The sequence below is a fragment of the Rhincodon typus genome, chromosome 17 (genome assembly GCF_021869965.1).
Source record: "Rhincodon typus isolate 14 chromosome 17, sRhiTyp1.1, whole genome shotgun sequence".
NCBI lineage: Eukaryota > Metazoa > Chordata > Chondrichthyes > Orectolobiformes > Rhincodontidae > Rhincodon > Rhincodon typus.
Genome location: NC_063348.1, coordinates 35443869 through 35458509, shown reverse-complemented (window position 1 = coordinate 35458509; position 14641 = coordinate 35443869). Strand labels below are relative to the sequence as shown.

Sequence of the window (14641 nt, the reverse complement as noted above, 5' to 3'; positions counted from 1 at the left end):
TGTTTGTTTCCTCTCCACCTATCCTCTCCTCTATCCCTCTTCTATCCACCTCCCACTCTCTCCCTATTTATTTCGGAACCCCCTTCCCCTCCCCCTTTTCTGATGAAGGGTCTAGGCCCGAAACGTCAGCCTCTCTGCTCCTATGATGCTGCTTGGCCTGCTGTGTTCATCCAGCCCTGCACCTTGTTGTCTCGGATTCTCCAGCATCTGCAGTTCCTACTATCTCTGAAGAAATTAAAGAAGTGTTATTGACAGTGACGGTAAAAATCTAAAAAGTTAATTGTCTTAAAATTACATAGGCAATTAGATCATCCATCTTCTAAAAGATTAAAACTTAGTAAAAATTGCAAGAATAAGGGGGTAAGATAAGCTCGTAGGAGAGATGAATGATAGATGTGAGATTTCTAAGAGATATTAAAGGATCACATCACAAGGTATAGTAAATCTTCCTTTAGCATGAGATTTCCTTCTCTTTCTCTTTTTTCACTTTATCTCATTTTATCCCTCCCTCTCTCTCTCTCCCCCCCTACCCAAACAACACCATCAACATAAATACCACCTTTTCCTAGCTGCTTCTAGTTCTGAAGAACATTCACTGGACTCAGTGTTAACTGATTTATCTCTGTAAATGCTGCCAGACCTGCTGAGATTCTCCAGCAATTTCTCCCTTTGTTTATCTAATGTATATGTATTGCTCACTATCAGCAGAGTGCACTATCAACAAGTTGCAGTGCAGAACTTTACCAAGGCTCCTTAGCACCTTCCAAACTCTCAATCATTTCCATCTAGAAGGAAAAGGGAGGAGATACATGGGAACACCACTGCAAGTTCCTCTCTAAGCCACTCACCATACTGACTTGGAAATATATCAGCATTTCTTCAGTGTCACTGGGTCAAAATCTTGTAATTCCCTCCCAATAGCATTGAGCGTCGACCTACAATGGACTGCAGCTGTTTACACATTTTTTCTTTGTATATTTGTTCATGGGATGTGAGCAACGCTGGCAAGGGCAGCATTTATTGCCCGTAGCTAATTGTCCTGGAGATGGTTGTGCTGAACTGCCTTCTTGAATTGCTGCAATCAATGGAGTGTAGGGACATCCGCAGTGAAGTTAGGAAGGGACTTCCAGGATTTGACTCAGTCGCAGTGAAGGAATTTACCAGATTTCTCTAAATAGGAATGAAATTACCAGCTTGATACTAAAATACATCTCATTGTAAGTATAGTCCTCTGTGGGAGCACTGGGATAAGACAATATTAGCTGCCTAACTCCCACAGACAAGATAATTGTAAATTCTAATTAAAACTGGATTGACACTTAGTGTTTAATTTGTGAAAAATGTTTAAGCACATTTCTCAATCATGCAAGAATGAAGGAAATGGCTGTACAGTGCCAAAATTCCAAAGAGTGGGGCAGCATGACTGAAGTTTGGACTTTGTGGCATTAATCTTAATTTTTATTGTTATTTGATGACATTTTTCTGGAGATCCCAAGTCCTCGAATATTTGAGATTATCTTTTACAAGTGTGTGTTGTTCCTTCTCCCCGAAGCTGGTATGCGACTCTTCCTCAAAAGGTAGTGGAGCATAGTCTTTGAATATTTTTAAGACAGAGTTAGACAGTTTCTTCATAGCCAAGGGGGTGAAAAGTTATTGGGGGTAAGTGGGAATATGGAATAATCGGGTCATGGTCCCACTGAATGTTGGAGCAGGTGCGAGGGGCCGAGTGACCTAATTCTGCTCCTAATTTGCATGTTCATATGTTATCCGCTTGCTTGCATGTGCACAGATTCCACAAACAATTTTTAAGGAAAAGAAATGGACAAAAACGTGGTGAATTCAAAGATTTTTCACTTTGCCCATTAAGTTTGCTCTTAGACACTTAAACGATCCAATAAACATTGTTCAAAAACACCTAGCACTAGGGACTATGAATGCGAAAATCAGGCAGAGTGTATAATCTGCTGCTACTGGGATTGCAAACTCCTCAGCAATGTCCTGGATTCTTTAGTATTTGAGGAGAATCTGGGGGACCCTCGAGAAACTTCAAGAATGTAGAACTCCCGACCTGAAGTGCTTGAGGGAACAGGACAGATTCAAGGGAAAGCTACATATAAATGTGAAAATGTTGTCTGTCTGAATAAAGGTTGAATCTTCTGCACTTGACTGTGATTAAAATTGTACAATCATTGAATGTTTTTGTAATGGTGTTACTTAAGTGCCTTCCATGTTTCCTGCTCAGTGACTACACTTCAGGAAGTATTTCATTGGCTGTGAAGCTCTTTGGGACATCTAATGGTTGCAACAGGTGCTAAGGAAATGCAAGTCTTACACTTTCCACAATACAGTTCCTCCGACTGACTAATGCCTCTCTCTGGGAATGACTTTTCTGGGATGGAACTTGTACTCAGCTGGTGAGATTCTGATGGGCCGAATGACCCATTGCATACCTTTACACAGGAAATTTTGAGGGGCAAATGGATCTCTGTTGGAAAATAAGAAAGAGGCCCAGAGAGAATCTGCTGGTTTTCCTCCTAATGTGGACCCTGTTTCTCAACACTGATTCTGACTCTATTCACACCAAAACCACTCCACCTCATGATGTCCCAGCCTGGACTTCCAGTTGGATGCAGGTCCCGTTTTATGGCTCTGGATTGCCGTGCTGAGACAGCTGGGCTGGCTGTGAGCAGATGACTTACCTTCGATTCTGCCTCCTTGCTGAAAACTGTCAACCCCAGCTCAGTGAGGCTGTCTGTTTCCATCTCCTTACCATTGTCCCACTTCACTCCAGCCGCAGCTTATCGACTCTGAAACCATAATTCATGTCTTTGTTACCTCTAGACTCCGCTTGCAAACATCCTTGGTTAAATTCGCATCTTCCATCCTCCTGAATTTGAACTCAACTAAAACCTTTCCTCTAACCCAGCACGTACCAAGTCCCTTTCAAGCACCACTGCTTCATTTACTGACCTACATTGGCTATCAGTCCAGCAACGTCTCAGTTATATGGTTCTCATCTTTGTTTTCAAACCCCTCAATGACATCTTATTCTTCCTATCTCTGTAACCTTCTCCAAACCCACAATTTTCTGAGATATCTGCACTTCTCTAATTCTGGTCCATTTAGCATCCCTGATTTTAATTGCTCTATCAATGGCATCCATGTCTTCAGATGGCTAAGCCCTAAAAATTCCCTCCATTACTTTTTTAAGTTTCACTAACTTTCTTTCTTTCATTCTTTAAGTTTTTTTTAATTTCCTTGATCTTATTCGAACTTGCAGAATTTGTACAGAGCTTGAATGGGTGGATGCTGAAAGGACGTTTCCTTTGGCTTGGATCAGGGGTAGGGTTGCAGGTCTAGAATCAGGTGTCACACTCAAAGTGAAAGGGAAACCACTTGGGACTAAGATTTCTTCATTCAGTGATTGGGGAATCTCTGGAATTCTTTGCCCGGGATGGCTATGGAGGCTCCGTCGTTAAATATGTTCAAGACATAGATTGATAGATTTCTAGGTGTTAAAGACTTCAAGGGATAACAGGGACAGTGCAGAAAATGGTGTTGAAGATGATTATTAACCATGATCTCATAGAATGGCAGAACTCATATGACGGGCTGAATGGTCTCATTCTGTTCCTATTTCTTTGGTATTTAATGGTCTTTGACCAAGTTTTTGGGCATTTGATTTTGTATGGCTTCTCATGTGGCTTACTATCAACTGTTTCTTGGATAATACTCCTGTGAAGTGTATTGAGATGTTTTACGATAACGTGCTATGTGAATGCATGCTTTTTGGTTGCATTTGTATTTCACTTTTCACAACTTCAGGACGTTCCACTGCACTTCAAAGGGAATTAAGTAATTTTGCTAAGCAACAAAGTATGGTAGCCAATGTATACAATGAAATCCCACAAACAGTGATGAAATCTAACTTAAATCGAGCTTAATGATATTGTTTCAAAAAATAAACGTTGGTCAGGCTTCCTGCTTTTTGTTTTAAAGTAGTGCCCTGGAAACTTGTACACCTGCCTGAGAGGTTAAGTGAAGCCATTGTTTTGAAAGACAGCCACACCAATAGTACTGCCCACTCACAGGGCAGTGTTCTTCCTATTTCCCCACTCACAGGGCAGCAGTCATAGACTCATACAGCGTAGAAACAGAGCCTTCGGTCCAATTATCCATGCAAATCGGACTTCCCAATCTGACCTCGTCCCATTTGCAGTCATTTGGTCCATATCTCTCTAAACGCTTCCCATTTAGATCCCCATCCAGATGCCTATTAAATGTTGTAATTATACCCACCTCCACCAAACTTCCTGTGGCAGCTTGTTCCATACATGCACTGCCCTCTGTGTGAAAAAGTTAGCCTTCAGGTGCTTTTAAAATCTTTCCCCTGTCATCTTTAACCTATGCCCTCTAGTTTTGGACTCCCCTACCCTGGGAATAAAGACCTTGGATATCCACCCAATCAATGCCCCTCATGATTTTATAAATGCCACTCTGAAAATGCAGTGTTTGCCCAGTGCTGTCTCTCTGATGTTGAATACACCCTCAGCACTCACCCTCCATCAGTTGAGCACTCCCTCAGGACATGTGCCCCTGACAGTGCAACACTCCATAAGTACTGCCCCTCACACTGCTAAGCACTCCATCTATATTGTAGTGCAGTGCAGTAATCTATTAATCTTGCCGCTGACAATGCAGCACTTTAAGATACTGGATCATGGGATTCTGGGTAAAATTGTAGCGCGGAGAGAGGATTGCTTAATGGACAGAATGCCGAGAGTAAGATAATACAAGACAGACTGTGATTAGTGGAATGACACAAGAAGCAGTACTGCAGCCTCAGCTATTTACAATCTTTATTAATGACTTCAACAAGGCGATGAAGAGTTACATATCTAATTTGTTGACAATGCAAAGATAGGCAGGAATACAGATGATCGAAGAAGATGAAAGAGATGTGGAGAGGTTAAGTGAGCAGGCAACATAATGTGGATAATGTGGAAATTTGGTATTAAGAGTATTTTGAAATGTTTCAAACCTTTTAATGTTGTTGTTCAGAGTGACTTGGGTTTACTCAAATACAAAAAATTACCAGGCAGATGCAACAAGCAAATGATGAAGGAAAATGTCATATTGGCCTTGATTGCAGAACAAGAAAAAGCAAGTCTTGCTACAGTTGCACAGGGCCTTGAGACTGACCACACCTGGAATACTGTTGCAGTTATGGTCTCCATGTTTAAGGAAGGATATATTTGCACTGGAGGCAATTCATGAAATTGATTCTTCGGATGAGCAACATCTCATGACAAGCGAGCTGAGTGAATTGGATTTATACTGTCTGGAGTTTAGAAAAAGGCAAGATGATATTGGTTGTACATTTATATGAGGAACACAGAGATGATGCTAGTTTCTGTGTGTGCAACAGATTATTTTGTGAGTTTTAAAATAGTTTCAATAATAGTGACCATCACCAATTGATGTAAAACCCTGTATGGTTTGCCATAATACCCTTTTGGGAAGGAATTAAGCTTTCTGTTCAGAGTCTGGAACACATCACTCCAGACCCACCGCAATATGGTTGACTCTTGCCTGTCCTCTGAAATAACCCAGCAAGCCACCCAGTTGAAGGCCAATTAGAAATGGACGACAGATGCCAGCTCTACCAGCAATGCCCACATCCCGTGAAGGAATAAATCATGCTTATCCTAACTCTGGCTTTTAGCAGCATTTCTTTTACTCAAGCTCTGAGTCATAGACCTAACTGATCAAGCACAGAAAAATGTAGATCAATTCCCAGACTCTCATAATCAAAACTGAACAATTGAACCCTACATTGAAAGATATGTTTTTGAAGGGGTTTGACAGCACTGCCCCTCAAAATGAAGCATTCTTTCAGTACTGCCCTGAGAGTGCAGCACCCACTCAGTTCATTACTGCTCCTCTGAAAATGCATTGTTCCCTCAGTGCTATCTTCGGAATCACAGCCTGGTTTATCTGCCTACATCTCTGGAATGGGACTTGAACTAGCAATGTTATGACTCAGAAGTGAGAATACTAGGCATTGAGTCACAGTTTGGATAAACAGAAAAGGAAATGAAAACAGATGGGGTGAGGGGATGTTAACATGATCAACATTGAAACAAGTAACGCTTTCAGGATGAGGGAACGTGAAAGGAAAAGCTTCATTGTAAAGTATTCCTTAAACAGATGCTACCATCTTGTGGGTGTTTTGATATACTGCATACCTTTTTATCTTTTCTGGCTCGTGGAGTATCCCGGAGCTCTCCCTACAACGTTGTGATTTTGGAAGCTGTTTTATACCTTTTTTTAAACATAACTTAGATTGTCTGTTTTAAATTGTAAAGCTATAGTTATCCTAAAATGTTTTCTGTGTCCACCTTTGTAACATTGTTCAATTTCTCCCCTCTCTTAGTTCATTTGCCGCTGCAAATCCTAATTCAGGCCTTACACATTAATCTGATACTCTCCTGGTTGACCACCCACATTCTATCCTCTGCAAACTTGTGGTCATCTAAAACTCTGTACCTATCTATGTCTTAAGTCTCAATCTCCTATCATCTATGTATTCACTGATCTATATTGACTCTTGCAAGACAGTGCCTTGGTTTTAAAATTTTCATTTTTCTTTTCAAATGTTCTCACAGCCTGCCCCTGTTATTTCCTCTGGTCCCACAACCCTCTAATATACCTGTCATGTCGGATATTCTGTCCTTGAAGGCAGTTTCTTGTCTTTTTGTCACTGAGACTTCATCCTGAACTGTTACCTTGGCAATTTTATGTCAGTGAGGGTTTGCCATTGCCTCCCACTCTCTCAGGGGCGGGGTGAGGAGGCAGGGTCCCAGGATAGGCAGGATGGAAAGGGTGGTGGGGTGACATTGGTAGTAAGAGATGGAATCAGTGCAATAGCAAGGAATGATCTTGAATCAAATGATGTAGAATCCAAATGAGTGGAGGTGAGCAATAACCAGGGGCAGAAAACACTGCTGGCAGCAATCTATAAGCCTTCTAACAGTAGCCAGATTGTAAGACTGATAATAAATCAATAGGTAATGCTAAGAAAGAGTATACCAGTCAAGAGAGACTTTAAACCTAATGTAGATCGGGAATATCAACAAATGTAGCCATGACGGAGAATTCATAGACTGTATTTGGGACAGTTTTCTAGAACAAAATGTTGTGGATTCTAGGGTTCGCGCTATTTTAGATCTGGTAATCAAGGACAACAAACCAAACTAAATCAGCCTCACTATGACTACATTAGCAACATTATGAAATTAAAATATTCAATTGCTCAATTGATCCTAACCAGACTTTAGGAATGACTTATATCAGAAATCAAGTTTATGGCTTAAACAAAAGTTAACGTTTTATTATCAATACTGTAACTTTAGTAGAGCAAAGCTAAACAACAAAGTAATTTAATTGACCTCTATGATTTAAACCCAATCACGTTTCCTTGTAACTCCTGTTCACTCACATGCAGACCCAAACTATTCAGGAATAAATCAAAAAGAAAATAAGATATGTAATTTGCCAGTTCAGTAACAATTAGACAATGCCAGTTAGACAATGAGTTACCAGGTTTTTATGGGGGAGAAAATAAACTGAGGGGAAACTAGTATGAAATATCAAAATGGGCAGCTTCTTGAAATACATAAAGAAGGAGAGAGGCCTAAGTGAAGGTAGCTACTGTGAAGTTAGGGAAATAATAATGGGTAACCAGGAAATGAGTAACTACTTTGCATCAGACTTCACAGTAGAAGAAAATAATTGAGTCTTTGGAGACAGTGTCCTTGTGTATATGTAAGGCTGAGATAGATAGACTCCTGATCAGTAGGGGAAATCAAGGGTTTTGAGGAAAGGGCAGCAAAGTGGACATGAGGAATGTCAGATCATGATCCCATTGTATGGCAGAATAGGCTCAAGGGGCCGAATGGCCTACTCCTATTCATTTTTCTTATGTTTAAAGTCTTATTAATAGCATTCCAAGCATACTAAACAATCAAAGGCAAAATTTGGAGGTAATAAATAAAGTAAACATTCATCAGAGCAAAGGTACTAGGGAAAGTAACAGGCCTAAAGGCTCATAATCTGCTGGACCTGTTGGGCTGCATCCAAGGATATTTATGGAAGTAGCTACAGAGAAGGTGATTCACTGCAGTAATATTTCAACAATCTTTAGATTCTGGAAAAGTCCCAGCCAATATAATATTCTTATTCAAAAAGGGGAGGAGACAGGAAAAGGTAGCTATAGGCCAGTTATCTTAACATCTGTCATTGGGAAAATATTAGAATCTACTATAAAGCCTGAAACAGCAGACCATACAAAAATTAATCAAGCAGAGTCAGCATAACTTTATGAAGGGGAAATCATGCCTGACAAATTGATTAGAATTCTTTGAGGAGGTAGCAAGCAGGATAGATAAAGGTGGTGGATGCAATATATTTGGATTTCCAAAATTCAATTAGATGAGCACTGCATGTAAGGTCATTGAATAAAATATTTGCCATGATGTTGTAGGTGGTTTACATGTGTGGATAGAGGATGGCTAACTAATAGAAGACAGAAAGTTGGGATAAGGGGTGCAAATTTGTGGACAACACAAAAAAAGGTGGGAAGACAAGCGGTGGGAATGATAAATAGGGTCTGCAAAGGGATATAGACAGGTTAAATGAATGGACACAAACTTAGTAGATGGAATATGGGATGGGGAGATGTAAGGTTAAACACTTTGGCAGGAAGAATAGAGCATCTGAATGTTAACTTAAATAGAGAAAGTCTGCTGAAAGCTGCAGGACAGAGGGATTGGGGAGTCCTCATGTATAAATGACAAAAAAAAACACACGAGTTCAGCGGGAAATAGGGACGGCAAATGAAATGTTGGCCTTTATCTCAAAGGGAAAGGAGAGTAAACCTATACAAGGCAGTAGTTAGATCATGAGATAACACAGTGTGGAGCTGGAGGAGCACAGCTCGACAGGCAGCATCAGTGGAGCAGGAAAGTTGATGTTTTGGGTCGGGACCCTTCTTCAGAAAATGTGGACAACTCAAAAATAGGTGGGAAAGCAAGTGGTGAGAATGACAATTGGAGTCTGCAGAGGGATATAGACAGGTTAAATGAATGGGCACAAACTTTTCTGAAGAAGGGTCCTGACCCGAAACGTCAACTTTCCTGCTCCTCTGATGCTGCCTGGCCTGCTGTGTTCCTCCAGCTCCACACTGTGTTGTCTCTGACTCCAGCATCAGCAGTTCTTGCTATTTCTGAGTAGTTAGATCATACTGTGAACAGCTTTAGTCTCTTTTACCTAAGGAAAGAAATTCTGCCATTGGAGACAGCCCAGAGGCAGTTTACTGTATTGATCAGATCACAGAATCCCTACAGTGTGGGAACAGGCCCTTTGGCCCAACAAGTCCACACTGACCCTCAGAGCATCCCACCCAGACCCATCCCCCTATAACCCACCTAAGCTACACATCCCTGAACACTATGGGCAATTTAGTATAGCCAATCCACCTAGCCTGCACATCTTTGGACTGTGGGAGAAACCAGAGCACCCAAGAGGAAACCCACGCAGACACAGGGAGAACGTACAAACTTCACACAGATGGTCACCCGAGGGTGGAATTGAACCTGGGTCCCTGGTGCTGGGAGGCAACAGTGCTAACCACTGAGCCACTGTGCCACCCAGGTATTGATTCCAGGTATGGAGAGATTTTCTTATAAGGAGAGGCTTTGTAGGTTGGGCCTTATTGCTGGGTGTTTAGAAGAATGGAACACAAGATTATTTGGGGGCTAGACAAAGTAGATGGTAAGAGTTTGTTTCGCTGTTTGGGGGAGCCTAGGACCAGAGGCATAATCCCTGAGTAAGGGGTCGCACATTTAAGACAGCGGTGAAGTGAAATTTATTCTCTCAGAGGGTATTAAATCTGTGGAATTATTTACTGCAGAAGGCTGCTGGGGCTGTGTGTCTCAGTAAATTCAAGGATGGGATGGACAGATTTTTAATCAGTAGAGAATCAAGGGTATGGGCAAAAGACAAGAAAGTAGAATTGAGGATTATCAGATCAAGTGTGATTCCCATCGAATGGCGAGCAGACACAATGGGCTGAATAATCTATTTCTGCTCTTATTGTCTAGCACCTGCTAAACATGGAGCCAACTGAGTTAACCTGCCCCAACCTGAAGGTGAAGCCTTGTAAGACAAAGAATTTTCAGCAGTCTCTAAAGTTTTCCGCAATTGAATTTCTAGAAGTTTGGCTCTTAGGTGAATTTGAAATTGGAACTTGAGATTGGAGGAGTCCTAACTCTTATTTTCTAGTGCGATCTCTTGCTTTCAAGGTATTGCTATTAATTATTTTGCCTGCTTGGATTATTTGGCCTTTGGAGCAATTCTGTCTGCAATGTAGATTCTAGCCGATGTTAACAGCAAACAACACCGTGGGTTCCTTATCATGTGACCCTTTTCTTAAAGAAAGTTATTTATGTTGGTTCTGACTTCCTGTGATGTTGATTTAATACCTTGAGAGTTTGAGGCACATATCATCTTTGTTTTTGAATGACCCAGTTTGATAATATCTTTTTAGATTGCTTTCAGGTAGATCAGTCCAGAATGTTCCTTCTTGAGACAGGAAAGTGGTTTCAGTCTGTAATAGAAGTCAGGTGACCCTTGGGCATCCATATTTTTCAGCCTTTTGTGTGCAGTTTTAAAATATAGAAGGATTGACTGAAAGCTCATCATATACTGGGAAACGATTTTGTGCACAAATTGATTGCCATGTTTCCTACATTTCAAGAGCGATTACACTTCAGAACTACTTCATTGACTGGAAATTGTTTTGGGATGTCCCTAGGTGGTGAAGAATACCGTTGAAATGCCAATTATACTTTCAAACACATAATCTGCATTTATTTGCTGAGTCAGCATTTACAATTCACCTTCTTGAGAGCGTTGCTCCTTTGTAGTTCAAGAAGAAAAATAATAATTCTTCAGAAATTTGATGGTGATCTGCAGTATTTCCTCACTATCACCATGAAAGTCCCACTTTCTCAACCTTGCCCCTGAGGTGTGATGACCCTCAGGTTAATCCACCACCAATTTTCTCTTTCTCTCTCTCTCTGACAAAACAGCCCAATGGTGCTCTGGGACTATGGTGACTTTACCTCCTCCTCATAAATATCTTACTAACTACTGTTTTCATACGTCTCTTTAACACACTAAGGAACTTGGGCATACCGCTTGTGTAATTGAGCAGAAAACCACAAGAATTCATTTTAAGCCCTCAGTTCAGGCACGTGTTCATGAGATCACAGACGCAGAATCCCAGACGCAGTTAAGTCGCATCAGTTCATCAATCCGTTCCCATCACTGTAACTTTACCCATCCAAGATCTGTGAGCTCCTTCAATTCTGGCCTCTCACACATCTTCAGATTTGTTGCTTTGCTGCTGATGCGTATGCGATCAGCTTACTGTGCCCTAAGTTCTGGAAATACTTCTGCCTCTCTACCTCTCGCTCCTCCTGAATATTCTTCTATCCTTATTTTTGGTCAATTGCCCTATAATCTCCCTAAGCGACGCAGCATCAAATGTTGCTTTACAACAGTCACGTGAAACTCCTTGGGATGTTTTACCATTGTTAAAATGCGTATAAATGCAAATAGTAGTTGATGTCTCACTTATGCCAGCATCTTTCCTCCTGAGTTGAGTGGGAATCTTGGGAGAAGTGCATCTGGGGTTTTTGTTCCGAAGGATTTTTGGACAGAATCCAATCATCCAGCCCCCAGATCCAGCCATTTGTGCAGCTGAGTGCTACACTAGGCTGTTGAAAACACCTGCCGAAGTTCTCTTAAACTTTTATCAGTTGTTTCATCAAATATTATGGTCCCTAGCCCTCAATTCCTCATTACCCCCCCACCCACTTCTAATCAGCCCATTACAACCTAATGCCAACTCGTGCCAGCATTTTTAAACACCTCGATTAGAGAACCCTTCAATCTTAAATTATTAAAGGAATAAAAGCTTGTCTGTGCAATCTGACCTCATAACCTATACTTATTTTAGACCCAGTGGCTCAACATCACATTCTCAAGGACAGCTAGGAATGGAAAGAAAAGACTGCTCTAGTCAGCAAGCCCCACATCCCCCATGAAGAAATAAATTGGAAAAAAAAGCATTATGAAGTGTGAGATGAGTGGAAGAGGAGTAGCTACGGGAGATCAGTGAGGTAAGATGATAGGAAGCCATGGAATTGTTTGAATGTGAGGATAAGGTCCTGAAAATCATTGGAACGTTTGCTGAGGATGAGCGTGCAGTTGAATGAGCCAAATTTTTTTTTGGAATCCAATTAGGAGAGTTTAAGAAAATCTAGCTTCAAGATAATTGTCTTTCAGAACCTCAGGATGGTCTATAGCTCTTTGCAGCTCTTGATGTGTGGGCACTAAATTTAGTGCATAGCAAGCTCCCACAAATAATAATGACCTCATCAACTGTCCTTTTTGTTGATGTCCAGTGTCTTCATATTGGCTTGGGCATGGTGAAAATCCTCAGCTGTTCTTCAAATAGTGGCCGTGGGATCTTTTTACATTCAGCTGAGAGGATAATTGGGGCATCAATTTAACATTGCACCTGAATGACAGTATCTCTGACAGTTCAGCACTCCTTCCATACAGGGAGCGTCAATCACAGATTCCTGACTCAGAGACAAGCTTGCTTCCCACACAAAAAAATTACATTCAATTCAATCACTAGGCAGAGTTTTTTCAGGGTCGGTAATCCTGTGACCTGTCAATTGTCTCTAAGTTACTAAGGTGATGTGAATGTGTACACTTGGGGAATTTTCTTACAGGTAGCTATAAAGTGTTGACGTAGTAAACTATGGGGAACTGTTTAAATCATCTGCTTTCAACAGACCATGACAAAGAGGAATACAATAACAGCAGAGAGATGGATACTCCTCACAACTCAATGTTTTCAAAATTAACAGGCTAATCTCAAAAAAGATCACCTCCCCTGCCCCGCTCAACCAGGAAATGCTTCTGTCACATGATGTAAATAAATCATAGATATTTTTAATTAACCTGATGTCACACACCTATAGAGCAGGTGAGACTTGAACCCAGGCCTACTGGTTCAGAGGTAGAGACACAACCACTGTACACAAGAGCCCTCAGTAACAAAGTTTTATTTTTACTTCTACCAAGAAGCAGGACCAACACACGCTTTATCCATATACAAGGATGCAAAGGTAGTATCAGTGTTTATCCTGAGTGAAAGCAGACTCCCTAAACAAGACAGCAACTCTTAAAGAGGAGGAACAATGGTATAAAAGGAGAAATTACTTTCCTAGCTTCTCTTCCACATGAAGAAGATTGTCTTTCATTTTTCTCTGGACTTTCTAAGGGCTGCGTCACAAATTGCGTTTTCTATCTGTTCAGCGCAAAGGCACTTTCAGTGCTTTTTCTTGCTCCAAGGTTTGATCAACGAGGGAAGTGATGCTGCTGTTGATGGTGAGTTATAAATGTTTTTTATGAGGCAGACAGCAGCTGTGTCTTCAGTTTGCCAGGGGTGACCTGCTGAGGCACGTCTCCGTCTCTCTCTCTCTTCAGTGTGAAGACTTGCACACCTCTTGGTTGGGACATACTGTCCTCCTGTTTGATGGGTAGCACACTTCTTAACTCCTGCCAATACCTGCTCGCCTCCAGCTCTATCCCTGTTACCTCAGACTATATAGAGTGTTCTTTGCCTGCTTGATCCTGAGCTCAACTCCATCATTACAACGGCATTTTCTCGCTCTAAGTATTGTGGGTTCTCACAGTATTGTGGGTTTGAGCTTCCGTAACTGGTGAGAAGCCTTCGATTTCTTTTCCAAATCATCATAAACAGGAGGCAAAGAGAGTTGGAAAGAAACATCTTTGCACAAGGGACATTGGAGCACAGAATGGTTAATCACAGGGAATGATGGAGGCAAAATCCACGTATCTTTGAAGGGTGTGGTGAGAGTGGAGATTGATACAGAGCTGTGTGGAGAGTACGAGGCAGTGGGATTAAGTTACAGGGATAAAGGAAGAGAGTGGGGCGATAGGATTAGTTTGGGATTGATACAGGACTGTAGGGAGAGTACCAGACAGTGGGATTAGATTACAGGGATATAGGAACAGAGTGGGGCAGTGGGATCAGTTTGGGATTTATACAGGGCTATGGGGAAAGAGCAAGTAAAAGGATTAGTATGGCTGTGATTCAGAGCTATAGGGAGAGTGTGGGGCCGGTGGGGCATGCGTGAGATTGATACAGGACATAGGGATAGCGGAAATCAGTAGGATTAGTTTGGGATTACACTAGGGAGCCAGCCCAGAAATGTCCCAAATGTCATGGGTCTCTGAGTATGGGAGGAAAGGTTTTTGTAAAACATTTCTTTGTCCACTCATCTGAAATGGGTGTTTTTAAAAATATTTTTGAAAGGATGTAAGGCCAGCATTTGTTGCCCATACCTAATTGCTCTTGAACTGCATGTCTAGGCAACTTCAACGGGCAGTTAAGAGTCAACCAGATTGCTGTGAGTCTGGAGTCACACGTAGGCCAGACCAGGCAAGGCTGGCAGATTGCTGTGAGTCTGGAGTC

At 41.5% G+C, this 14641-nt stretch overlaps 1 protein-coding gene across 2 annotated transcripts in view; it reads right to left on the bottom strand.

Moving 5' to 3' along the window:
- Positions 1-14641, bottom strand: part of LOC109933402 (dickkopf-related protein 3) — a 72418-nt gene that overhangs the window by 40334 nt on the left and 17443 nt on the right. The window contains exon 2 of one of the 2 annotated variants that reach the window (XM_048607247.1): positions 2700-2807. The exons of the other annotated variant lie outside the window; for it this stretch is intronic. Within the exon in view, the coding sequence (XP_048463204.1) occupies positions 2700-2762 (63 nt within the window). The 5' untranslated portion in view covers positions 2763-2807. The remainder of the gene's footprint in view (positions 1-2699; positions 2808-14641) is intronic. 2 annotated transcript variants of the gene reach the window in all.